This window comes from Ambystoma mexicanum, chromosome 10 (assembly GCF_040938575.1).
Source record: "Ambystoma mexicanum isolate Mex_15411 chromosome 10, UKY_AmexF1_1, whole genome shotgun sequence".
Lineage (NCBI taxonomy): Eukaryota > Metazoa > Chordata > Amphibia > Caudata > Ambystomatidae > Ambystoma > Ambystoma mexicanum.
The window spans coordinates 1,024,346,965-1,024,374,932 of record NC_090932.1 but is presented as its reverse complement, the minus strand read 5'-3'; the positions used below and the strand labels follow the sequence as shown (position 1 = coordinate 1,024,374,932).

Genomic DNA, 27,968 nt, shown 5'->3' with positions numbered 1-27,968 from the left:
GGACGCTTTGCTGCATCTACATTGGATTGCTTTGGGCACCTTTTTGGACGCTTTGCTACATTGACATTGGATTGCTTTGGGCACTCTTTGCTTTGCTGCACCGACATTGGTTTCCCGGTATACTGGTATACTCCTCCATCATTTATAGACCTCATCTCGGAGTTCAATACTAGTAGGTTACTGGTATATTTCTCTACGGAACAGGTAAGAGTGGGTACTTGTGGGTGGTGTTTGCTGTTTTTCCGGCAATACCTGGCTGCATATTCTGAACGTCTATTTTGTTCTTTGTTCCTTTAGCTCTGCTGAGTCTGCTCCTGCCTTTTCACTCAAGCCCCCGGCCTGACAGGTGTAAATCGATTTCTGTAGGCTGAGCTCTTGGGGGGAAGTCTTTGGCCTATCACGTTAGAGACTTTCGTATTCGAGGAGTGAAGGAAACTACCCCAAAAGCGGGGGAGTGTTATCTGCAACAACTGGGACACCATCTCTGAGTTGTGACAACGCGTGAGGGATCATGGGTACAATGTCGTCACACTAGGGATATTATTACTGGCATGCCCTAGTTCGACGCACCTTTTCGAGTTTCGAAAAACAAACTGTAATACTCTGCAGCTTCCACTAGATGTCGGCTTATGCACAGCATGTTGTCTAAGCATATTCCACAAGCCTCAGAAATGTTGTTACTTTATTTGTAGCGGTTCACGCTCGCTACATTGTACACAGTACAAAGTGAGCATACTTCCAAAATTATACACAGTCAGTTGAACATACAATTACATATAGCAATCATATGAGGGCATTTCACTCTCCACTGCCTTGCGCCACACAAATAAAGAATCTAACCTAATAGGTCCTTTGCCCCAACAACTTTTTTTTTATACAACTTTATTTATTAATCGAAGGCATACAACAACAAAGCAGCTAAACAAATACATTACCCCATGTTGGGTCTTTATAGTCTGTTAGAGTATTGCGCGTCACCAGATGTATGCACCTCTGTGTGACGATTGTCTATTAGCCTTCAAGAGTTTTCTGTTTTAACCCCTCCCCCCCACACCCTCTTAAACCTGAAACATCTGAACCCCAACTTTTGGGTTGTAGAGAAACTGGGAGGCTTTCCCGGTGAGTAAATGAGTCTTGGGTATAACACAGTTAAGGATCAAATAACGTGCATGCTCCTGAGTAGGCGAGGCTTGAAGTAATGGGCTTCTCTGTCTTTCACTAGGTCGTGGAAGGGCGACCATATAGCTAAGAACCTTGTGTACTTTCCGGCATTGAGGGCGCATATCTTCTCCATGACCATTACATTCCAGATCTTAACCCACCACCTGGCAGTCTGTGGACCTGACTCGTTATTCCAATTCTGTGCTAGGGGCATTCTCGCCGCTTATAGCAGATGGGTAATCAGAGTGGCTCTGGGCCCTGACATTGCATAAATCCCCTCTATAGGCAATCCCAGCAGTATCTTTTTTGGGGACATCAGCAACTCCACCCCTGTAATGTCTTTGATGTGGCCCAATATTTCTTTCCAAAATACATTTGCCTTGGTACAGGTCGCCTTTCGCTCCGCATCTTCAACAACAGTTAGGTGAATAAGACCTGTTAATTTTGTGAATGCGGTGGGGGATCAGGTATCATCTGAGGTATAATTTATATGCCGATTCCTTGATTGTGGTGCATCTGGAGGTGCTGTGTGCTCTCGCCCAGATTTGGCTCCATTCTTGCTCTGTTAAGGGTACTTCTAAGTCTTTGTTCCAGCTCTCTTGGTACGAGAGCACCTCTTCCGCTTGGGCCTTGGAGAGTAGGCTATAAAGTCTGGTCACTCCTTTCGTTGTCTGCCCCTCCCGTAAGGTCAGCTCCAGGCCTGTTGGTGTCCTTGTGCTCGCCTGTTTCACTGTTGGGTGAGATATCCAGTGCCTAACCTGTGTGTATCTGAATCGCTCATTTTCATCACGGCCAAATTTCTGCTGGCATTCTGTGAAGCACATTGGGGTGCCATTAATGTATAAATCTTGTAGGGTCAATTCTTCGGCTCCTGCCCACCCGTCCCAGAACCTCTTTTGGAGGCCCTGTGAGAAGTCCGGATTGTGCATTAATGGGGTGTTAGGGCCTAGCCCTCGTGGGATTCCCTTTCTTTTCCGGGCGGTGTCCCAGTTGAGCAGGGACCACTTGGTCGCTACCAGAAGAGGGCCCCATTTCTCTCGGTCCCTCATTTTCAAAAATATTAGGGCTTTTAGAGGGGTTGTTGTGGCAGCTTGCTCCATTTGACACCAGCCTTTTTGCTTATCAGGGTTACCTGATAAGGCCACCTTAACATTGGGGCCAGCTGAGCTGCCAGTACGTAACCTTTCACGTCCGTGCCCCAACAACTTTACTAAGCAGCGCTCTGGTCTACCGCTTCCTCTCCTGGTATCGTTCTATGACAAAATGCATCTCTTGATAGCAGCGGGGCACGCACCGAATCCCATATATCCCTGGGTCTGGATCTTAGTGGTTGAAGCCTGCAATATTCCTGTTCAATATCACAGCACCACGCTAAATCTTTTAGCCACATTGCCAATGTTGGAGCTACTGCGCTGGGCCAGAGCATTAAAATACATCTTTTCGCTAGCAACATACAGACATTAGCTTCTTCCCTCCCCTTAGGATCCCTGGTAGCCACCCAAACAGACAGCAAAGAATATCTAGTGGGACATCACATTCGATGATGCTCTCAGTTACTTTTACCACCTGCCGCCAAAAGGTTGCCAGGAGCAGGCAATTCCACAGGACCGATCAAATCTGTTCTGTACTGCTGGAGACATGTATGCCCGATAAAGATTTTAAACTGTATACGTTTAAACTGGGAGTTGTTTGCCACCTTTGTGTATAAGTACATATACCTCATCAGATGACAATATTAACGCAGAGTTCCAGGCTTATTATGAGTCCCTATACTCCTGCAAAGACGCTAGGACTGACGAGGAGCTGGCTCAGTATCTGGAAGGCATTGAGCTCCCGACACTTCCAGACACGGCCCACCTATCGCTGATCGCTTCAGTCACCGTAGACTAAGTAACTAGTGCTATTGCAGGTATGGCATTCGGTAAGGCCCCTGGGTCAGACGGGCTGGGGGTTGATCTGTATAAGGAGTTCAGTGCTATTCTTGCTCCACAGTTAGTACAGGTTTGGAAAGAGTCTCTCGGGGCTGGTGTTCTCCCACACTCCATGCGCAAGGCAATTATTACGGTCCTGATGAAACCTGTGTTAGGCAGAAACTTGTGCAGTTCCCTTAGGGACCACTGCAAAAGATTTAAGACTACAGGTGTTAGCAGTAAACCCACTTGGTAGCAGTCTGTACCACCCAAATTTACCTGGTAGCTGTGGCTGAGCAGTCAAGACTTCCCTCAAGAAGAGTTAGGCAGTATGCAAAGTATACACAATAGGCACTCAGATACAATAATACAAGCAAACACTGACCAGAGCTTTGGTATCAAAGTATATAATTATTTATTTAAAAACACACTGTTGAAAACACTCCAGCACTCTTATTGTAAAATATTCTAAACACAGTTACTATTATAATATATACACCCCTTTTTCCTTATCAGATGCGTCAATGTAAAACACCACTTATTTTCATACAGAGGTGAGCGCTTAACTAGATGGCACTCCAATAAGTTTGTGAGAAAGGGAGGGAAAAAGACAGAATATGGAAAGGTATACCACTCTAAGATTCAGGAACACTATTAGCAAGGCAGAAGAGCAAAAAGTCACTGGTGAGCCAAAATCCAAAGGCTGGGCCCCCTCTTAGAGAGAGCAGAGAACAAATGTGCCCAAGATCACAGTTAGACTAGGCTTAGAAAGTCTTGCAGAGGGTTCAAAAAGAGTTTAGAGAGGCCTAGGAAAGTTTAGCCAGGGTGTCCCAGGCTAACCCAGGTTCGAAAGCCGGGGCTAAATCTACCCCGTACAGTCGGTAGCAAGGGAAGCCAGGCGGGACACGGTACTTTAAGTGGGAAGGATCCTCCAGCGGTGGCAGTTGTTCCTGGTAGTGGGTGCAAGTTGCGCCGTCATCCAGGGTAAGAGAAGATCTCGACTTGGAGGAAAGATGAAGTTCGTTGCACTACCACGGAAGAAACCAGCCGTGGAGTTTTCCGGTTAAAGGTGGTACCTTTGTTTCTCGGTCGTGGTAAAGCGTGGTATCCCGGTTGCCGGGGTGCTTGGCACAGGCAAGGCGGCCACGAGGTACGTCGGGAAGGCGAAAAGACGGTGAAACTGGTTATCCCCACCAGTCAAAGGAAGAAGACTCTCCGGCGGGAGATCTTCTCTGTCGTTGCGAAAAGTGGTGAGGCAGTCCAGCAGGGCTCCACCGGTGGTGGTGTCGTGGCAGGTCGGCTCAGCTTCTCCCTCGTCGGATTCTTAGGTCCTGTGGAGACTTCTGAAGTTCCAGTCCCCAAAGCCCTGCTTTTATGCAGCAAACCCCCATTCACTCAGCCTAGCTGTCACTCAAACATGCTAAGTGGTGAGCCGGCCGGCTCACCACTTGGGCCAATCAGGATGGAGTGCGGCTTGAGTTGCCTAGGCAACTCAGTCCAGGGTGCCTCAATTCCCCTCTACCCCTCCTAAGTACCCCAGACAGAGTGGCACCACTTTGGAGGGCTTCTGTGGAGAAGCCCGCCAAAAAGTGGAACAAAGGGCTCGACTTGGGTTGGAGTCACAGAAGAGAACACAAACGCAATTTTAGAATCAAGTTTTGGCAAAAAATACCAACCAGAGAATTAATATTAAATAAACCGGCGGTATGTTCGAGGCTACCGTAAATAATTAAATAAAAGATAGTAGCCTAAAACAATGGGAAATTCCATAGGAAAATATTTGCGGTTGAATATAAAAAGTAGTAGCCACTGCCACCAGCCAAAACTCGATCAGGGGGGACGGAGACGTGCCCCCTCGACTAACAGATCCTGGGGCAATCGAATTGCCCCAGCCAGTACGTCCACAATATGATGGTTTGTACTGGTTCTGTTCAGAATTTAAGACTAGTAAAGTCAATGGTGACTTTACATGCCCTGGGAGACAGTAGTCAGTCCCAGGGTATGGAGTCTATACTGGGGGGTCACTATGACACCCCTGTGTCACTGCACTGAGGGTGCTGTGTAACACACATCACAAAAACACATGAAGCCCTATGGGGTAAAAGACCCCATATCCCATTAAACACATCTAGATCCAAAGAAACACACTCAAATCATGTCCAAGAGTGATGGTAAAAGAGTCTCACTCTTGGCAGGAGAAAAAAATAAACCCAAAAAATCCAGCAAAGCTGCTGGGGACTCACTAGGTTAGGAAATTCAGCCTAAACAGAGACTTCTCCCTAACAACCTGGGAAGCCACCGAATGAGGTCACGTTATACCGGCCCCTATCATTACTAAATACGGATGCAAAGATTTGAGAGGGTCTTGGCGTCTAGACTCGTCCTAGTACATCCGGACCAGTCGGGATTCATCCCAACCTGATTTACTGCCTTGAATCTCCAAAGGCTTTTTGGCATTATTTCCCAGATCAATCAGCAGGCCAGGGCAGTGGCAGCATCCCTGGATGCAGAGAAAGCCTTCAACTCAGTGGCCTGGCAATACTTGAGGGTTCTGCGTCGGTTTGGGTTCGGGCAGCTTTCCAAGAATATGTTCAACTTCTCTATTCTCAACTGGTGGCTAGGGTGAGGACCAACACTAAATCCGCTAACATACCCTTGCACAGGGGAACGCGCCAGTGGTGCCCCTTGTCTCCCCTGTTTGCTCTGACAATAGAACCACTCATTGCGGTCATGAGAGGTAAGCACGGGCGCAGAGGGATTCGTAAGTCAGGATCCCCACAGGTTATATCCTTGTACGCTGATGATACATTGTTATATGTCCGTAATCCTGAGGTCAACCTTGGCCCAATGATGGACGAGGTACATATATTTACAAAGCACTCTGGTTATAGAATAAATAAGGCTAAATTCAAACTGTTCCCCCTCACAGGTGCCACATATCCGATGGCAGACCGGTTGAGTTTTTGCTGGCTAGATGCACGATTCAAATATCTGGGCACACGGGTCTCGCAACAAAAGTGCTCGTTGTATGCGGATAACTATGCCAAGTATATGCTGGGATAAATGACCACTCTACCTGTATGGCTGTCTGTCTTTGTTGCAGCCTCGGTCACTTTTGGGCCCCTGGATACCCGGATTTCCGCCTCCACGAGCAGCATATTACACTGCTCTCTACCCTTTTTCAGTGACCTTAAGCCTTCATGACAGTTTAGGCCACTTTCAACATGGGCTCCATCTGTTTCTCTGGGCGTTAGCACCTGTATACATCTGGCACTTGATTTGCAGCGCTCACACGTTACTGCTGGGTTGGTCCTTTATCTTTTGCATGGGGGGGCCATCTTTCTTACCCTTGTTGTTGGTCTCCAACCCATCTGGACCCTCAGGCTTCACCCAACTATTTTTACGAGCTATGCTCGCCAGGCAGCTTGCATTCGGTCCATTTCCCCTCTGCTGCGACCTGCGCATGCGCTCGGGAGCAGTGCACCGTGGCAGACCTGCATTGCGCATGCGCGCAGGAGCAGCGCGCTGGTGCACATTTCCACTGCGCATGCGCGGGGGATCAGTGCCATCCCGCGCGACCTGCTTTGCGCACGCGCAAATTAGCAGTGTCTCGCTGCACGGCTCTTATGTGCATTTTATGCTCATTAATACAGTCACTCGCTGCTCTTCAGCCTTGCAGCTGTGACTACGGACAGCTCCTTCCACACCCTTTGAGGTAAGAAGCTACACCACAGAAGAACCTCCGTGCCCTTACTACACTACTGGACACTTTCCAGTGGGGATTCTTTTTTCCACATGAGCCTAGCATTCAGGCTTGCATTTTTAAATGGCATTTTCTGCCTCTCTTTCTGTCTTTCTTTACAGGATACACCGCCTGTCCATTTTTACAGGGGTGATCCATGGAACCACGGCCTCTCTACTCATCTGTGTTTGGTCTACAGCCCTCTACCTGCCTAGGGCCTTACTTGGGCCTCGAATATTCCTGGCCCCCACTGGAAGATTTTCAGTTAACACCATTTTCAGGTAGGATCTCTTCCTACCCGTTTCTACCTCCTGCCACTACTAATTTACACTTTTTCATGCTGTTTTGTCGTTATGGGCAATACCAGCCCTCACATACACACTGGTGTTTTTCAGATATAAGGTGGGGATTTCTCCTCCACCCTACACAGGGGGCGCGGATCCTGCCGCCTTCTAGCCGTTGAGAAAGCACAGCTCTACCAGACGGGACCGCTGCGTTCTCCCCACCGCTCTTCTGTTCTCTCTTCTCCCTCTCTCCCCCGGACTCAAGTTTCAGGTTGGCGAATTTCCTTGTTTTTATGAGAGCTCTCCTCTCTTTTAGCCGTACAGGTCCCCTAACTGTATGTAGCATACTGTTACCACTTGTAGGTACAGGTTTTTTTTGTGAGTCTCTAACACCCTCCACTCCCTTTTTTGTTTTATCACCTATAGGGAGATACAATCCTCTTTTGGCCCAGATGAAGGCACCTACACTGGAAGCCGAAACGTCCTAGGGTCCAGAACCACCACTGTTGACCCAACATACATCTTTGGGAATTGTTTGTTTCCTGACGTAGACCGACTGAGGATTGGTCACTCATAGATCCAAATATCAGTGTACAACTATATAGGATTCACAATTGATATCTTGAGGAAAACTGTTTCCTGCCTATATGTAAATGTGCACTACTTTACTAACACAGCATCCCTTTGCCCTGCTTTACTTGTGTTACAGAGTTCCCCGAATGGGAAAACAATTTGTTTAACTTCTTGTGTAACTAAAACAAATGTAGCCCTGCTGTTATTGGTAAAGAAGTCTACCATGCAAATGATGATGCTATAAGTTCATTACCTTACTATAGCTCTTCTGCTTTCTGGTCATTGCTTTTCTTTAGCAATTTGTACAGGCTTGAGACTTATGCTCTATTACTGCCTTAATTATTTTGCTTTTCTACCATATCAGGACACTGTATTTTGGTTTCAGTTGTTTTGATAAAGAAAATGGAGTGCAATATTAAAAAGTCTGCACCACACAAAATTGGTTTCTTGTAATAACATAGAACTTACTCATACAATACAATTTATATTGTCTTGTTCACCCCTCAGGGGACTTTAGATTACATCACTAGGATGAATCAGAGGTAAATTTCTGCATATACCACCAATTTGAATAGTATCTACCAAATACATAAGTCATAGGCCCTCATTACGACCCTGGCGGAAATCGAAAAACGATGGCGGAAATGCAATACCGCCATCGAATAGCGCTCGGTGCGACTATGACCCGTCACCGCAAAGTACGAAGCCATTAGCGACACCGTAGTGAACGCCAACGCTAACGCTAACTGCACCAAGCACGCGCGCGCGCGCCATGCCAAACCGTAAACACCACCATGGCGCAAGGGTACGCCAATTCCGACCCTAGCGGACATGTACCTAACGCCATCAAGCATGGCGGAATGTACCATTCCGCCATGGTGAGAAGTACGGCATCGCGAATCAACCGTAAACGGCCCCACTGAGTGCCTGTACACCGCTCCCTGCCCTCAAAGTACAACTCCCCGTAGGTGCAATGAAGTCACAATGCAACCAGTGAAATGTACAAGTCACCCATGCATGCCAACGAACAAATGAAACACAAGAGGGGCCAATGGGAGCTGCAGGGCACAGATGGCACGAATACAGAAGCCATCCCAATGGACATGACCACAGTCCCCCACCAAGAAACGCACGCAAACACAGGCACCTGTGACCAGCAATATTCCGAAAATCACATCATTACACCAGTCCACCTGGCTGACCGGCATCTGTTACACAAAACCCAATCCCCCGCCCCTGAGCATGACAACATTCAAACAGTCATATTGGCAGCCCCCATCCCTGACCTCGCGGGCTTCGTAGGCAAACGCGCCCAGTACAGTACCACGCAACTAAACTCCGAAGCTGGAACCCAATGCAGATCTCCTCACAATACATCGCTCCCCAAATAGGAATATGCCACATCACTTGCAAAGAAGAACGCTACACGGGCCAAATCAGAATAGAAATTTAATGCACAACAAAATCACCAAGCCCATACAGCCATCAGGCCATGAACTCCAAAACACATTTCACCATTGTGGGCTGCATCCGCAAGAAATGACCAGCCACTACTTGTGTGACGCCCTGTTCCATCATGGTACACAGAGCCACATTCACGTACGAAAAGGCAACATGGAAGCGCACAGAACCGCAGGGCCGGCCCAATGGGGAGGCACTAGTCCAGCTGAAAGGCCGAAATGTTGCTCCGAGCCACCAGTACTGCGTAAGGGCATGTGGCCCATTGGCGATCGTCCCATAAGATCGTAATGCTGCTCCACTGATTAACATGAAGCAGCAGGTGTCGGGAGTAAAACCCATCTGCAGGAGTGGCATACAGATGGCAGTGGCAAAAGGGGAGGAGATACCTGTCAACCAAAAGAAAAGAAAAAGAACAGAATGGCCATCAGAACTACATTCCAACAACTCACTTCAATGATCACACTAAATCCACAGCCATATGCATGCTAGCCCACTCCAAAGGTTCATCACCACCCAAAAACCACTTGCGACTCATAACTATCTATATCGAGGTGTAAACACCATCACAAACGAGTGTACCTGTGCATGCGTCTGTCAAAACAGAATCCATCAGATGGGATTGGTAACGTGCATGGACACAAGTGTCTGAGGGCGCGTTGAGACAGGGAGGGCTCAACAAGGCCAGATAGACGATGGTCCCACTATGGCAGCCCTGCATCACATAGCGTAGGGGAGGCGGATAGATCCCAAGAAGCCCTGTACATGGCAAACTCCGTATCAAATCACCTGCCCATGCATCCATTCATCATTCCCTCATCCCGGGATTAAAACGCCTGAATATTTACTCACATAACATTAGAAATATCCATTGAGTCTGTGCGTTATGCAGCCTGCAAAATCCACAGTGCCCCAGCCCGTAATTCCAGTGTTGTGAAGTAACATGTATTTGGGAACGTCCGGCCTCATCGCCCACGTCGCTATTGCGCATCCCAAACTATTCATATCAATCATTGCTTCCTCGCCATGGCCCCTGTCTCAAGGACATTGAACAATAGAACGTTATATTTGCAGTCAGACCTGTGGGCATTTCCTCGCCGCTAGCTGAAAACCGAAAGCGCCGCCCTTCGAATTCCTCATTTGCAACATCACGTCGAAGAGGCATCTGTGGCCGTTTGGAATCACTAATTAATCCATCTAGTGCGGCTGTGTGTGAAAATGGCAACTGCCTACACCCACAAATGGGACACCCCGCCCGTCGTTGCAACTCGGTACAGTGATGCATGAGGGCCCACCGTTACTCGAGTACTACGTACCACTGACCCTTCACAAGTCTGTTCGCGACTGCACAGATAGTATGTGAAACAATGGGACCACAGCAGAATGAACATATCAACCAATGTTACACGGCCATCGGGTACAAATACATGATTGCAATAGCAAGATGCCATTCCTCGAATTGCAGCGTTGTGTGCGGGACGTGCTCGGCCAAAGGGGAGAGCAGTTTGCACAGGTGGAATGAATCACCACAGGTGGAGGCCATACAGCCTGAAAACACATAAATTGCACACCCAGTCTCCTCCCACAACCACACCCACTCCGAAATGCTACCGGCAGGACTTGCGATGTTGGGCCTGGGGGACCTGATAGCACTGCAAGTACTCCAACTTCAAGAAGAAGACGAACACCAACTACTACAACAACCGGCCGCACAGAGGAGACGCAGGAGGAGGAGGAGGGCAAGGCAGGGCCAGCAAGGCCCACCAGCACAGCCACTACCACCACGCAGGCAGCCCGCAATCCCACGCCTCCGAGCACATCCGTTCAACCTCACTGATGAGCAGATCCACACCCTCTACCGTCTGCACCGGGACACCATAGCCGCCATTGTGGACATGACACAGGCTGACCTTGTCAGCATGATAGATAGCCCAACCGCCATCCCACCCCTACTGAAGGTGGTGTCTGTACTCCACTTCCTGGCCACAGGCACCTACCAGCACACAGTCGGACAGTTGCATGGCATTTCTCAGCCACTGTTCTCACGGACACTATTGCAAGTGCTCGATGCCCTCCTGCAGCACGCAGACGACTACATCTCCCTACCACGCTCGGAGCAGGAAATTACCAACACAAAAGTGGGATTCCATGCACTTGCCGGCATACCGGGTTGCATTGGTGCCATCGACTGCACCCATGTGGAATTGGTCGTCCCACATGCCATGGAGGCCCAGTACCGCAACCGAAAACAATTTCATTCTCTGAATGTACAAATGGTGTGTGACTCCAACAGGATCATTACACATTGTTGTGCCAGATTCCCTGGATCAACCCATGATTCTATGGTCTTGAGGAACTCTACAATACCACGCTACATGGAGCGACACGCAGGGAACAGATCCTGGCTACTCGGTGAGTCACATTACATGCATGATAATGTGGGGTATGTGATTCGGCAATGACCTGGCAGGAAGGGGGGGGGGTGTGCGTACGTAGCAATGGCATTCCACATCATACGTTTATCGTCCACATACAGGTGATGCTGGATATCCACTGAAGAGATGGCTCCTCACACCAGTCCGGAACCCACGGGACCAGCATGAGGAGGACTACAACCATGCCCACTCACGTACCCGTGTAGTCATCGAACAGGCATTCGGCCTACTGAAGGGTCGTTTCCGCTGCCTCAGCAGGTCTGGCGGGGCACTCCTGTACCGCCATGAGAAGGTTGCAAAGATGGTGATGGCATGTGTCATGCTCCACAACATGTGCGTACGTAGAAATGTGCCCATGCCCCCTGACGCAGAACTGCAAGCACCTGATGATGGTCATGATGAGGGTGGGGATGTGGCAGCACCTCAAGGAGTCTGCGAGGCACCGGAGGGCCGTGACATTCGTCAGCATCTCATTGATGTATGCTTCTAGCACTCACGCCTGGTGGCTGATACATGGACACGGGACTCGTGGCACTGTGTGTGTCTGGGACATGCACAATATGGACTGTACGCCTATGATGGCCTAGTACACAAAGATCAATGTCCACACATCTCATTGGTTGATCGTGCACTGTTTATGGCATATGTGATATCATATTGTACACCCTATCGACCCGCCACCCAAGTGAGCCCAACACACCCCCTCCACCCTCCTACCTCCCCCCCGAACACCAGTGTCCAAAGATGCTCATTGTCAGTGGCCAGTCGCTATTGCAAGCCCCCTCTGCGGGTATCAGGGGCACCCCTGCCTGTGGAGCGCAGGTTCCTCCCAGATCTACGTTGGGGGCTGCCCTGGACGGAACTTGCAACGGATGATGTCTCTGCCTGCTCACGTCCATGCATGTCCCTAAGGGTTTGCGAGAGCTCAGTGAGCACACGGCGCACTGCGGCAAGTTCGGCACATACGTCTTTGGACGTCGCATGCAGTTCCCCCCTCAGGCTCTCGGTGCTTCTCTCCATTTGTACTCTCAGGCTCTCGGTGCTACTCTCCATTTGTGCCCTTAGTGTCTCTGTACCTCTCTCCATTTCTGCCCTAAGTGTCTCAGTTGATGTTTCTATGTCTGCCTTAGTGCCCCCACATTCATCGGCATGGTCCTTGAGGAGCGTGGCCAGTTGCTGCTGTTGCACGATTAACTGGTCGAGGGACTGTTGCCTCTGCTGGGCCATGGCCATTTGCGGGGGTGTCACAGAGGGGCTGTTGTCCTCATGTTGCCTTGCCACAGGGCTTGTGGGGGATGGCCAGTCGTCGTCTTGTGGGTGCCCCTGCGTGGTATCCTCATGTTGTACGGGATGGGACAGACAGGGGGATTGGGACAGGTCATGGATGGATCTGACTTCGACATCCCCGTCTTCTGTGTCGGAGCATGCTGCCATCAATGGAGTGTCACCTATGGTGCTGCTGCCACCAGAGGCAGTGCCTTCTGTGGCATCTGTTGGGGGGACCTGTGGTGGTGGTGTTGTGTGCATGCTGGCTGCTGGGGTGCCTGTTGATGTTCCCTCCTCTGTGCTGCCACCTGATTTGTGCTGCTGCCGTGTCTTGATGCGTGCAGCTGAGGTGGAGGGTCTTTGGCCGTTGGTCTTGGCCCTCTTTGCAGGTGTGCTGGTAGGGGTGTCCTGATGCTCGTCGTTTGGATCGGACCCTGTGGTGGAGTAAAGGAGGGCGAGGGTTATTAATGGGTCTGTGGGTATTGGAATGGCATTGTATCACATGCATTGGGGTGGTACCTGAGGGTGATTTGGGTCGGGGCCTTGGAGGTGCTTTCATTTGTGTGTGGAGTGAGGGTGCAGTTGTTTGGCAGCCTGCAGTTAGGGTGTGCCTGCTGCACGTGTAGTGCGTTTTTTAGGGGTTTTTAATTATTTATGTATTTATTGTGGGTTTTAACGTGCGCTATCAGGCCGATGTGTGTGGACGTTCTCCTGGACATGTGTTTCTGTTGCACTATGTGGACACATGGTACCTCACATGATTGGACATTGTGGATTTGGCATTGTTTTATTTGGCCCACCTACCTGAATCTTCGGATGTCTGCACTCCTTTCTCCATCCCTCCGACTCCCTCTATGCTCTCCATTCCGATGGTGGAGGCACAGATTTCTTCCCAGGGGGTCAACTTGATGGGTGATTCAGGACCTCCCCCGGTGGCTGTGGCAATGTTGCGGTTGGCAGAGAGTATGCTGCGGACGCGTATCCGCAGGTCGTCCCATCGCTTTCGGCATTGCTGTGGGGTGCGGGGTGCGGTCCCCACCGCACTTACCCGCTGTGCCACCAGAGCCCATATGGCCTTCTTGTTTGCAAGTGCCGTCCTGGTCATTTGCGTGGAGAAGACGACGGCAGCATTCTCCTGGAGGGTCTCTGTTAGCACGGTGAGTTCCTCACGGGAGAAGTGGACCTGCCGCTTGCGGTCGCACGCTTTCTTCGCTACTTTTCCCATTTTTCTTGGTTTCGCTAGGGTGGATGACGGGTTGGGGGTGTGTCTCTGGGTAGTGTTTTTAGTGGTTGTGTGGTTTTAGTGGTTTTATAGGTGTACGGCGGGATGTTTCCCGTTCCGGGCCCATGTTTTAACTTCCGTTTCCGTAAATTTCCGGTCACCGTACTATCCGGTAGGCGCACACTGCGGTGTCCGCTGTGATGGGTGGCGGTATTGCACCTAGGGTGCCGTACGGCGGCGGTCTGGGCCGTTTTGGGGTCATTTCCGCCATCGCGGACTTTGCACTTCCGCCATGCCGTGGTGCTCGTGCCCGATGGGTCGGAATGGGCCGCACTTTGCTCCATCGTGCAATGGCGGAAACGCTATTTACGCTGTGGCGGTCCGGTCAGTCACTTTCCGCCAGGGTCGTAATGAGGGCCATAGTATGTTTGAACTTTGTTAGGCGGCTACCCCCTTATGTGACATATGCCTGTCTTTGTTGAACATGCTAGTCCTTCCGAAGTTACTATACTTCTTCTGCAATATTCCCTTTTGGCCAGGCAGGGTCTTCTGTTCGACTATACGCTTCATGATGGTGGGGTTCCTATGGGGGACTGGTGCCGCTAGGATGAGCTGGGAGAAAGCTCACCGAACCATATGATCGTGGGGGACTGGTCGCCGGCGATGTCGAACTATATTACCTGGTCTCTCAGGCGCAATACGCTGGCTATTGGTACTCACAGGGGCCTGAACCTGTGCACTAACCTTGGGGCGATCATCTTTAGTGACAAATGTACTTTTGACCCAGTACGCAGGACTAAATGCATGGGCAAGGCGGTTTCACAGGTTGAAGCTTTTGGTTTTTTACCATAAGAACATACCACTATGGAACTTCCCTGGGCTGGCCCCTACCTTTGACGCCAACTTACAGAAAACCTGGGCCGGAAGTGCAGGTATAGTATTGGGTGACCGCTTCCCAGGTTGGGCTGTTTGTGACCCTAGATGGCTTTACGTCCAAGCTTCGGAGCAGACCTATTGTTTTTCTGCAGTACTATCGGTTGAGAGCTGCTGTGAAAAGGCTGTAGATGATGTTCCCCCATGAACCTGAAACTCACCCACTCATAGAAGCAATAGTCACTTCTAAAGAACCCAGATGATTATTATCTAGACTATATGGTTTAGTTTTGAATGCCCACCCACTAAGAATATCATAAGGAAGAAATGGGAGCATGATCTAGACATCCAATTCACTGATGTTCAGTGGTAGGCATGCTGTATGCTCACCAAGGAGGTGTCAATATACTCAATATAGGCTTATCCAGTTCAAGCTCTTAAATCAACTGCAGTGCACACCAGAGAAACTCACAAAATGTTCCCAGGACACTTCTGATGAATGTCGGAAATATGGCCATTACCCGGTTGACACTATACATAAGTTCTGGCACTGCCCGGGTGTTATCTGCTTTTGGGAGAAGGTTGCGGCTACTCTGCATTAGATGCTGGATATCCCACCCCACGTTGGCCCTTGTTAAGTATCTTCTGGGAGACATAGGCATGGTGTTGGTTGTTACTAGGCGATTCCTTAATGTAGCATGTGTAGTTGCACAATGGTGTGGGCTTCATTGTTGGACATCAAAGAATTCTCAGACACGCAGAGGGGATGCGTGTTGTCATTTATACTTTCAACAGGGATGAATTCTATGAATCTACCATAGTCTCCCTGTGTAGGCCTAAAGGTATTTGGACTCCCTTGCAAGTATACTTGGCGACTGCAGATTGATACAGCTATGCTGGGAACTGACGGTGCACTCCAGTCTATGCCTTTTGTGTTCTTGTTACATTCTTGTACATTATTATTTCTTGTATGTTATCTGCTATAAATACAATCAATGTTTACATATAGACAGTATTGTGCTGCCCCTGCAAATTTGTACAATCTTACATCACATGTGTTTTCCTTCTTTTTGTCCAATCCTTGTATGTTTGCCTTTGGTTTAAATAAAGTTTGAAGAAAAAAAAAAGAATAGTTGGAGATTCGACTGAGGTCTGTGGAAGAAAAACTGCAAAAAGCTGCACACTTTATCACCATGGCAGTCTCATAGTGTCATTCTTGGCATGCCAAGCATCTTGTGCCCTGCACCTTTCAGTCCATTTGTTTTGTGTCAGTAAATCGTCTTCATGTGGCGCCCCAATGCTTGCAGGCTTTCGGCGCCTTATAAACAAATATAGTGCCGAGCCTTGTCCATATACTGGCAAATTCTGGCCACACCAAGAGGAACAACCAGACTGTGGTCTGTGGGGTAAAAATAAAAGCTGAGTGCTGGACAAGCATAGGACGTGAAGTCAAAACAGACTAACCAAAGTCAGATTACAAGGGGAAAAACACAGAGGGGGTGTATGAAAGTGGTCATAGGGTTGCATGTATAGCAGATACAGATTTGATCAAAGGAAAATGTTACCGAGTTAGGGAAGGAAAAAAAGCTTCCAAGTATGTGAAGCAATATTTCGTAGAGAATGTTTATAGTACCATTCAGGGGTAGCATAGCATCAATCAATCAGACTATGAATGTGTGATGGCTTTGAGATTTGTTCAAGACTGCTCACAGAGTGTGGAGGTTTCTACACCAGGTAAGCCTAAAAATACCAGACGGTAATCTAGCAGGGCAGAGTTAACTGAGAGAAGTGCAAGTGCCAGGAATTGGCAGTGTACAAATGAATTTCGGACGACAGAGAAGGGAGAAGAGGGAGATCTGAGAATCTCACTCCCAGCACTGCCAGACCAACAGGGGCACAAAGAGGGGTGAGAATGAGTGTCAAGCTGCTTGTCCAATATATAAAAAATGAGAGAGTGATCCCTGTAGAGGCATTAGTTTAAAAAAAAAAATGGTAGTAGTTCAGTGTAGCCTATGAATTTATACTAACACTGAACCCTTCAGTAATAGTAGGACGGAATCTGTGCTCATTCTAACTGGATATGTTAATGTAGCCACAGAGAGAACGATTCCTCCCAAGGATTCACCCAAACCCGAGACAGACATATGGGAGAGTGTTTAGGGACCAGGTGAACAGAGGACTAGACTGCGTGATTCCATATGGTGTGGGAGTTCAGAAACAGGCATTATTTTAAGGAAAGGCATATTCAGGGATCAAACGAAATATATGGAAGCTGGCCTCTTAATGAGAGGTAACTTAGGTAAAATATGCCTTTCACGCCCCGGCCATGCCGTTTAATGCCACGAGAGCCTGGGCATTGTAGGACTGAACAAAGCTCGGGCCTCAGCTCGGGCGGCGGGCTGTTAAACGGCATGTTCGCCCCGGCGGCAGGGCGTGAAAGCCATATTCGCACCCTGGGATTTCCTGGGGTGCAGATAGTTTTTTATAGTTTTTTGTCCATCAGAGAAATGCAAATGACCAAAAAAATGGCTGCCACCATTAAAATGGAAGAGGGACTAGGTCTCTTCGAGATGACCCAGGTGCATATACCCCAAGGGTCTGGCAGAGACATCACTAAAAGGATCAATTCTGAATTAGCAGCGTTTCCTTTTTAAAATTCCTAGGGCTCGCTCTCCTTAAGCTAGGGAGGATGCCCACCACCACCAACATACAAGTTTCTTTATATGCTGTGTTTTTATGGTTTACTGCAGTCAGTTAAGCCTATCAAGCGGGAGAATAGAATACCTTGGGGATAGCCCAGGTACAGCACCTTCCAACCTGTGGTAACTTTCTTTGGTAAATTAGATTGGTAGAAGTTGCTTATTGGGTGGTTTAAAGGTTTAGTAACCCATGCTGTACCATCAGAGTGTTTTCGCTTTTACAAGGTTTGCATTTGCATAAACCCCCAAAGAATCCCTGGATTAGTTTCTTTGCCAACTTGACACACAGGCCTTACCAGACTCAGTGGTTGCATCAGATTATTTCAGGGGGAAAGCCTAGTGGCTGTTAAAAAGTGTCCTGGACAATAACGTTTCCATTCCATAAAGGCATTCCTGTAAAGAAATGTAGGCTGCGTTTAAAGCACTATTCTAGCGCCTCTTTCTGAGTGCAAGACGGGTGTTTGTGATTAAAAGCGGAGGCAGTACCCAAGCGGTACAAAAGCTACAATGAAAGAGTCCTTTCAAGGTGCTCCTGGCCAAAGGGTGGTGGGAGTTGATGGTTTTCAAATCACTACGTTAGCACTGTTTAGAGAGTCTCCCATAGAAATTCTTTCAGTAGAATGGTCTTTGAAGCAGGTACTACTATAAATAAATAGTTTGTGTTAAAGAGAACTTTAGCTAGGCTGGGGCATAGTAAAGTATGCTCTCCCATGAACCTTAACTATTAATTTAGGAGAGAGAGAGAGCACATGCATTTTTAATGGATAATAATCAGGATCCTGACCTATATTTTTATTGTGCACATCAAGAAGTTCCAGATATCAAGCCTGGCCTTTCCACAATAATACTGCTTTTCTTCTACAAACGATTGCTGTTTTCTATTTAATAAGGGGGACTTTATATGGGCGTTTCCTTCTCAGGAGTACCTACCAGCCCCACATATATGTGTCCCTTTTTTGGTAGTTGGAAACACATTCTGATATATTACAATCAAGAAAATCATTTTAATATCTAGCTGCAGCAGTGCATCACATTCGTTTGTAAAATTACGTTTAAACTCAGGGGTCATTGTGTACCCCTCTTTTATGCTGCCCCACTTTTTAGCACCATTATCCCCTCACAGAAATGGTGCTCCCAGGGAGAAAAAGGTTTGTACACCGATTTTGAAACATTTTCCAAATATATGTGCCTCTGCCCAGTGGTCCGGGTTCTCAAATTGTGGAACCTTTGCTCCACCTACGCCACCAAAGGGATCGAAACTAAGACTGGATAAGTAGGAGCTAAAAGTTTCTCTTGGGTATTGTGAGGGGTAAGAAATGTGAAACGAACACAAAGGTGTAGTTTTCTCAAAAGTTCTAACTTTATTAAATAAAAAGGGCGAGACAAACGTCTATCTTTCCCTAACCTAATAAGAAGGGCCCTGCCTAAACCTAACGCTACAAAATGTAAGTGATACTCCTTGTAACCACGGTTGTATTCCTTTCCCCTGAATCAAATCAGGAGTACCTTGAGCAAAGGTCAGGTTCAAGAAAGTTCTGTTCAGTGTGATGAATCCTATGGATTCAATGCGATTGAAGGAACAAGTTACTTACCTGTAACTGTTGTTCTCCAGCATGGGTCTGGCATGGATTCACATGCTCATGAATATTCCCCGTCGTCAGGCTGGGAATCCTCGGTAAAGAAAAAACTCAGTATCAGTTTTGTTTCTGATCTGACTTTCGTAGTAGTAACCAATCACTGATTTCTGCGTCATACTGACCACAGCCAATGACTGCCCTCTCCCTAAGCCCCACCTCTGGCAGCCATCCTCAGATTTGGTAGCATGTAAAGTGGCAGTATGACCAAGCGAAGAGCCGCAGAGGGGTAGGAGGGATGGTTCGCATGTGAATCCATGCCAGACCCATACTGGAGAACAACAGTTACAGGTAAGTAACTTGTTCCTTCTCCAGCATGGTCTGGCATGGATTCACATGCTCATGAATAAGAGAATACATAGCAGTACACACATGCACAACTACGGGAGGTGGCAACAGGCTCAACATTAAGCAATACAACAACTCAACATTAAGCGTCTCTTACCTCCTCACCAGGCTCACCTTAGGCGAACAGGTTGCGCAGCACTGCTTGGCCGACCTTGGACTCCTCCCTGGAATCCCGGTCGACGCAGTAGAATTTCGTGAAGGTGTGCGTCGACCTCCACGTAGTAGCCCTGCAGATGTCCAGCAGGGGCACACCAGATAGGAACGCCATGGCAGCTGTGATCGCTCTGATGGAATGGGCTCTCGGACGGCCGGGCAGCGGTCGGTTTGCCAACCGATGACAGTACATGATACAGCCGGAGAGCCATCTGGAAATGGAAGCCTTTGAGAGAGCCTTCCCCTGATTGAGCCTTCCCCTGATTGGCAGGTCCAAAGTTCACAAAAAGTTGTGACGTCTTCTGAAAGCTCTTTGTGCGGTGCACGTAGAACTTCAGAGCTCTAGCCACATCCAGCGAGTGCAACGTCCTTTCAGACGGCGAGGAAGGCGACGGGAAAAAAACAGGCAACACCAAGGATTCGTTTAGGTGGAAGTCCTGCGGCACCTTGGGCATGAAGGAGGGGTGCCTCCTGAGCACTACCCTCGTGTCGTGAAAAATCAAGTATGGGGGCTTGCAGGAAAGGGCTTGGATCTCTCCCACTCGTTGTGCGGAGGTGATGGTCACAAGGAACGCTGTTTTCCACGACAAGAACTTCAAAGAAGCGGAGAGCAGAGGCTCGAACGGAGGTCCCATGAGCTTGGTCAGCACCACGTTGAGCTCCCCCGCCGGGGCCGGCGCCTTCACCGGCGGGAACGATCTGAACAGTCCCTTCATGAACTCCTTCACCAGACGATGAGACCACAAAGACGTCCGTCCCGTGGTCCTGGTGTATCGGGAGATCGCAGCAAGATGAATCTTGATGGAAGCGTGCGCTAGTCCAGCCTTGGCCAGTGTCAGTAGGTACGGCAGTACTTGCGGAACCGTAATCCGTAGAGGGTTAATCTTCTGTGCGTGGCACCAGACAGAGAACCTCTTCCATTTGTTTCCATAGCATTTATGAGTTGAGGATGCCCTGGCCTTTGCAAGAACCTCTCTGCAGTCGGCCGGTATGTCGTAACCTCCAAACTCTAGCGCTGCAGGAGCCAGGCCTGCAAGTTCAGCGACTTCGGGTCGTGATGGATGATGGCGCCTCCTTCCCTGGAGAGAAGATCCGCGTCCCCTGGCAGCTTGATTGACGGGGACGCTGACAAGTCCAGAAGGTCCGGGAACCATATCTGCCTCGGCCACGCGGGTGCGACGGGTATCATCCTGCACCGTGACCTCTTGAGCTGGTTGATGAGCCGGATCAGCAACGGTAAAGGAGGGAACGTGTACAGGAATAGGCCCTCCCAGGGGAACGAGAAAGCATTGCCCATGCTGCTCGGCTGGGGAAACCTGCTGGCGAACCTCCGGCACTTGGAGTTCGTCGCCGTCGCGAACAGATCGATCTGGGGTATGCCCCAGCGTCGGAAGAGGCAGTTCACTAGGTCCTGTCGTAGTTCCCACTCGTGGCACGAGCACAGCTCTCTGCTGAGCGAGTCGGCAATGGTGTTTTTTATTCCTGCCAGATGAAACGGCACCCGGAACATCCCTTGGCCGACGGCCCAATGCCACAGATCCTGCGCCTCCTTGGACAGGGCTGGGGATCTGGTACCGCCCTGCTTCCTGATGTAGAACATGGTGGTGGTGGTGTTGTCGGTGAAGATCCTCGCCACCTTGCCCTTGAGGGATGGAAGGAAGGACCTGAGGGCCCAAAACACTGCACGGAGTTCCAGGACGTTGATATGGAGTGATTTCTCCGTCGGAAGCCAAAGGCCTCTCGCGTGCAGATTTTCGGTGTGCGCTCCCCACCCTTCCAGGGAGGCATCCGTGGTCACTTTTCTGGTGGCCGGGGGTCTGAAAGTCCATGCCCGCCGTCAGATGCGCGCGGGTGCCCCACCACCGGATCGCTCGTCGGAAACTCTCGTCGAGTGTCATCCTGTCCTCGAAGCTGCCCGTCGTCTGGACCCAGCGAGAGTCAGGGAACTCCTTCAACGGGCGCATCCGAAGCCTGCACAGGCGGATGAGATAAATGCAAGAAGACATCATTCCGAGGAGGGATTTAATGGACCTCACCTTGGTCGCTTCCGCGACCAGCATCCGCGGCACCTTGCCCAAGATGGCCCTCGTTCTTTCCTCCGACGGCGAGGCCAGCAGCGCCACTGTGTCGAGTTTCGCTCCCAGAAACAGTGCGTCTTGCGCGGGCACCAGGTGAGACTTGGCGTAGTTTATGAAGAATCCGTGAGTAGTTGGACGGTCCTCGCCGTGTGTTCCGCGGCGAGCTCCCTTGTCTTTGCTCGGATGAGCCAGTCGTCCAGGTAGGGGTAGACGTGGATCCCCTCCAGGTGCAGCCGCGCCGCCACCGGTGCTAGGCACTTGGTGAACACCCTGGGTGCCGACCTCGATCCGAAGGGAAGGGCTCTGAACTGGTAGTGCCGCCCTTGGACCACGAATCTGAGAAACTTTCGGTGTCCCTTTAGGATGGGGATATGGAAGTAGGCATCCTCCAAGTCCAACGACGACAGGAAATCGTCCTCCTCCAGCTGACCCAGGACGTGCTGGAGGGTGACCATCCGGAACTTCTGTGCCTTGATGAATTTGTTCAGTCGTCGTAGGTCCAGGATGGGACGCCATCCTCCTGTCTTCTTCACAAGGAAGTATCTTAAGTAAACTCCGGAGCCCCATGCCTCTTTGGAACGAGCTCAATGGCGCCTTTCTTGAGCATCGCCTTTACCTCCAAGAGAAGTTGAGGGACGTGATGTTCCTTCCTGGCCACGGGGGGGACGCGCGGGCACTTCTTTAGAAACTCGAGCGCGTGACCCTGGGCCAGGGCGTCCAGCACCCAACGGTCGGTGGAGATGGACTCCCACATGCCGACGAAGTTCGCCAGCCGGCCTCCCACCGGGGTGCTTCGGTGGGGGCCCAACCCCCGGCCGGTTCAGTCCTGCTTCGACGAGGCTTTGCCGCCTTGTCCTCCCTGGCGACGACGGCGGGGTCCGCCTGACTTGCCTCGTCCCCTGTAGGCTTCTTGTGACGACGAACGGGCCGCTTGACGGTAGGTGGAATATCCGCCGCCGGAACCTTTGGAGGCACCCTGCTTGCCTCCGGTGCTCCGAAAGGGCAGCCGTCGTTGCTGGAGAACACCAAGAGCCCGGGCTGTCTCCGTGTCCGCCTTGATGGCTTGCAGGGAATCGTCCACTGTTTTCCCAAACAGGTTATTCCCGTCGAACGGCATTTCCAAAACTCTGGTCTGCACGTCCTGCCGGAAGTCCGTTGCCTTTGGCCATCCACGCCGTCTAAGGCACACGCCGTTGCCCAACTGGCGAAAACCAGTATCAGCGATGTCCGTCGCTACCGTAATGGCGTGGTCCGACGCCACTTCCCCTTCCTGCAAGATCTCCAGGGCCTCTGCCCTCTTGTCGTCCGGTAGGAAGTCCAGCAGTGGCCTATCTTGTAACACAACTCCCTGTCGTAGCGCGCTACGATAGCCAAGGCGTTGGCAGCCTTAATCGTCGTTGCTGCCGATGAGATGACTCTGCGTCCCATCGTGTCCAATTTCTTTCCCTCGCCGTCCGGGGGGGGAAGTTGATGTGGAGGCCGAAGCCCCCCCGCTTTCTTCCTGGCCGCCGCAGAGACGACCAAGTCCAGGGTCGGCTGTGCCCGAAGGCACAAGGGGGCCGCGTCCGGGACCCGGTACTTCTTCTCGTACCGATCCCTTCTCGCAGGCGTTGTGGATGGGTTCTTGAGGAGGGAGAGACCGTCATCCCAGATATCGTCCAGTAGGGGTACAGCGAGGACCGTCTTCCTCTTGGTCTTGCGCTGTTGATAAAGGAAGCCTTCCTTCTTCTTCTCTTCCGGGCAGAGCTGGAAAAGCTCGAATGCCCTGGCGATCATGGCATGAAACGATCCAATCTCGTCGGGCGGGGAAGCCCGGGGAGGAGGTGACGATGGAGGATCCTCGCCGTAAACCTCGTCGTCTGTACCCGTCGCGGCCGTGTCCGTCCCAGTGTCATCCCCCCGGGTCGTGGACGGGGAGGAGGGCTGAGACGGGCGCTATGGTTGAAAAGGAGGTGGAGGATGAATCCTTCTTCTCTTAGGAGGGCTCCCAGAAGGGCCCGGCTCCGGGTCCCCCGTCGGGAGCGGTTTCTCCGTCGGTGGTAACGGCAATCTCGTCCTTATCTCCGAGCATAAGGACTGTATAGCCAACAAAATGGCCGCTGAGTTGTCTTGCGGCACTGGTTGAGGGGGTTCCGACGGGCGGACAGGAACCTCGTCGGTACCCTCGACGTTCTCATCGTCCCCCTCGTCGGGGTCCCTCCCGACAGGCTGGTCTTCCTCCACGCCAATGCCGTGGCTTAAGACTTCGATCAGCTCCTCTTCAGAGGTTGAGGCCGAATCCAAGATGGCCTCCTGCCCCCCCTTCTTCTCCGCCGGAGGTTTCACGGGGTCCTGTCAATGGGCTTGAAAGAGGACTCCCTCCGCGGTGGCAGGGAGACTCTGGACCCCGAGGTCGCCTCCACTGGTGTAGCCTCCTCAGGCTGAGCCAGGGCCGCCGCGACTGTCTCGATAGAGGCCTTGGCCGTGTGGATCAAGACTTTCGTCACCTTAGGTGCGCTCACCGCCTTCTCCTTGGGGGGGGGGGGGTGGGTTTACCGCCTCGCTCCCCCTCCGAATTGGCCTTCGAGCTCGACCGGGGACTCTCCAGAAGCTTCGCCGGGTGCTCGGACTTCCTCTTACCCGAGCCAGAGCGTTGGCTCGTGGATGATGGCGCCGGGGAGGCTGCGCCCTGCCTGGCAACCGAAGAGCCCGACCGTTCGCCGCTCCCAGTGCCCGCGGACTTGCGGTGCTTAGCCTTCTGTTGGTCCCCCGTCGCTGGGGCGCCCTCAAGGGTCTTAGAAGACCGCTCAGACTTCTTCTTTTTCTCGCCTGACGGGCTCTTCCCTTCCAGCCAGTTGGCGAGACGCAGATGGCGGTCCTTTATGGTCCGTTCCGACACATTCCCGCAAAACGCACAGTCCTTCTCCACGTGCGTCTTGTCCTCATGCAGGCAGTAGAGGCAAAGAGAGTGTTCGTCCTCCTTGAAGACATTCTGAAGCTGGCATGCAGGGCAGACCCTGAACAGCTTCCTGGGCGTCGAGCTTCCCTTCTCCTGGGCCATGTCCGAGATGGGCCTGAGAAAGTTCTGGAGTCCTCCAAGCGTGGCTCGACGAAATCTTAACCCTTGAGGGGCGTAGAAGAATCCGACACGGATCCCCTTTGATCGGATATAGAAACGGTGGAGCTTGAGGCTCTTTGACCAAAAAAAGAGAACATTTTCCTATGAAAAAAGCGTGAAAAAGCACTAAAGCTCGAGAGCAATAGCACGAGGATCCCAACACTTGAACGCGCAGTAAAAATCTGAGGATGGCTGCCAGAGGCGGGGCTTAGGGAGAGGGAAGTCATTGGCTGTGGTCAGTATGACGCAGAAATCAGTGATTGGTTACTACTACGAAAGTCAGATCAGAAACAAAACTGATACTGAGTTTTTTCTTTACCGAGGATTCCCAGCCTGACGACAGGGAATATTCATGAGCATGTGAATCCATGCCAGACCCCATGCTGGAGAATTAACACTTCTTTATCATCACACCTTTTTACCACAGTACTTCAAATCATCTTCTTTCCTGGTATACTCGCCTGCCAGGAGTAACAATTGGTCCCTTTCCTGGTTCACTCGCCTGCCAGGATAAAACGCCTCCTCCTACTACTACTACTACTACTATTGTACTCTGTGGTATTGCTTGTTCATTTACTCTCCACACCAGGAACATCGATGTGGAGGTCTGAACCAACAACTGCTTCTCTTTATAGTCTCTTGATTCTTTACAATGCGAGTTACTTCTCTTCCCAAATTGACATTCCATAAAAGAATGATTTTTCTATGACTTCGCTTTTGGCTGTAGGCAATGCAAGTTACAGTTCGCTCCCCCTGGGTTTCTCATACAAGGAGGGCTTTCCTCCTTTTGCCTTTGTTATACAACCTACTGGCTGTTGGCAAAGTGGGTTACAATTGTCCCCTAATTTGTATCCCTTGTTAGGAGAGTTGCGCCCAGTTTGCATCCATTTATTTGTTCAGTATTACTTTCACCTAGCGGTCTCCTTCTCAGCGTCCCAGGATCACCTGCTTCAGGCCAACTCACTGGTATGCCTTGGTGTCTCCTTCTGACTTGCTGGTGTTGCTACGGATCTCTATGGGCACTTCTCTGCTTCTGCCAGTTCCGGTAGGACTGCAGCACAGACCTTAAGAGGAGCACCTGGCAGCTGCGTGCAATCTCCGGTGCGACTTCTGTCCGGGAGCAGTTCACGGTGTGTCGAGAGCTCGTCTCCCACAAGGCGTGGCTTGTTTCAAAACTGGTTTCCGCTGCGTATTTGCTGCATGGCCATGGAGCCCCAGCATCTACAGCATCTCCCACACAGCATCCTGCTGCCACCACAACTACACCATCAACTTCTCTCTGCCTCTGCACCGGAAGCCCATTTATATATTTAAAGGTCCCGCTCAGGTGCTTTCTGCCCTAACAACTAGACCACTAATTCGTCCCAGTACCAAAAGCATTATGGGAATTGAAGCCCATAATGTTCTTGTTTGTTTTATGATCAGTTAACGGAGAGTGTTTAGATTTATAAGAGGTTGTTAAAGGAGCTGATGATTTACCCTTGGGTTATAGACCTCTATACAAGGCTGAAACATAACAATGAGAAGTGGTGAGATAAACTTCCTGAACTCCCAATGTACCACATTCCTGCTGGTTGATAGAGTTTTCATGTTCAGTGTTTTGGGTAATTCTGGGAAAGGGAATCTTGTATTGACAGCATGCCATTAGATATTTAGGTATAAGGGACATCTCATCTTCAGAAGAGGAATACTGCGTCTCACCTAATGGAGTCACCACTTCCCCTGACAGCCTCTCCTCTCATGTGATCTTCCCTCATGTTACCACCCCCAGGGTTAGGATCAGGTAGGGGCTGCCTTCCCCTGGCCACATGGTTGGAGTCCTTAGGCTGGGGTTTAGTTATGACTCTGCAGGATGCATCAGAGTGTCCAGCATTAACCAGTGACCAGAAGCTACCACTGGGGAACGATGAGCTAGTACAAAGCATTCCGCAGATATAACTTCCACATAAGTTGCAAGCGTCTCATTTTGCCCAATATGACCTGGCCTGGGGAGCCAAAAGTAGCTCCTCGTACCTGTTAGTGCCGAGCTAAACAGGCTCTTCTAGGCTACAAGCAGGAGCTAAATAGCTCCCAGCTCCCCCCAAATTTGAACCCTGTATCTAATGGCAACTCTACATGCCATGGAGCTCGCAAAGATTATGTAAACAATAGAGGCTATGACGAGGAAGAGAATCCAGAAGAGCATTCTAGTGGTCAATCAACTCTAGAGAAAAAGGCAAGACTGTTGCATCTCCTACAGCCCATATAACAACCCTTTTAGCAATCAACAGATATGTGTCATTTGTTGCTGTACCCTGACATGGCACTGATGACTACTGTATTGATTGAAAACTTTTTTTTCCAAAAAGTGGATCAAGAGCGTGTTTCTATAATAACAAAAGAATGCACCAATTTGTCCTTGTATTTCTGTTCCACACTGGGCAGATTTTCTCTGTGTCAGACTACACAATAATAAATAGCAGAAACACAACTATAGCAGCCTTTTTATCCATACCTTCTGCTGTTGGAGTTGGAGGACTCGTGTTCAGACAACGGCCACACATTCTCAAAGAAGAGCTCACCATTCTTGTAGGCAAGGCGGGCTAACGGAGTCAGCCAGGAGAAGGTTGTGAATGAAAAAAGTCCAGCATTGTCCACTGGATGTGCATGTCTGTAAATAAGAGATGGGAGATTATATTTTCCAGACGACTTTCTTGGATGCATATCAAATATCAGACATAAAGCAAAATCTCTCGACTTATGTTTTAATACAGCCATTACCACACTTTCATGAAACAATTCCAGAACCAAAAGCATAGTGGTAGTTGGTTTTTCCGCAAAATAGTTTGCCAAGTTGCAGGCCAAGTGGGGGTAGAAGGGTGGGTACAACAGCAGTATCAACCATTTGATTTAAGGATTGTGCTTTCCCCACAATCCTCCCTCCCTCCTGACCGATGTGATTGCAATGAGAAAAGTTCCTTTAATGGATGGAGCCTTAGCCATGGGCTCAAAAGGTGGGGCAATTCTTGAAAGTACATGATTTAGGTCCAACCCTG

General features: G+C 50.1%; 1 protein-coding gene across 4 annotated transcripts in view; it reads right to left on the bottom strand.

Moving 5' to 3' along the window:
- The window catches only part of ABCC5 (ATP binding cassette subfamily C member 5), a 2,124,586-nt gene that overhangs the window by 1,721,777 nt on the left and 374,841 nt on the right, over positions 1 to 27,968 (bottom strand). For all 4 annotated transcript variants that reach the window (XM_069618835.1, XM_069618837.1, XM_069618838.1 and 1 more), the window contains exon 4: positions 27,428 to 27,583. In XM_069618835.1, the coding sequence (XP_069474936.1) occupies positions 27,428 to 27,583 (156 nt within the window). The remainder of the gene's footprint in view (positions 1 to 27,427; positions 27,584 to 27,968) is intronic.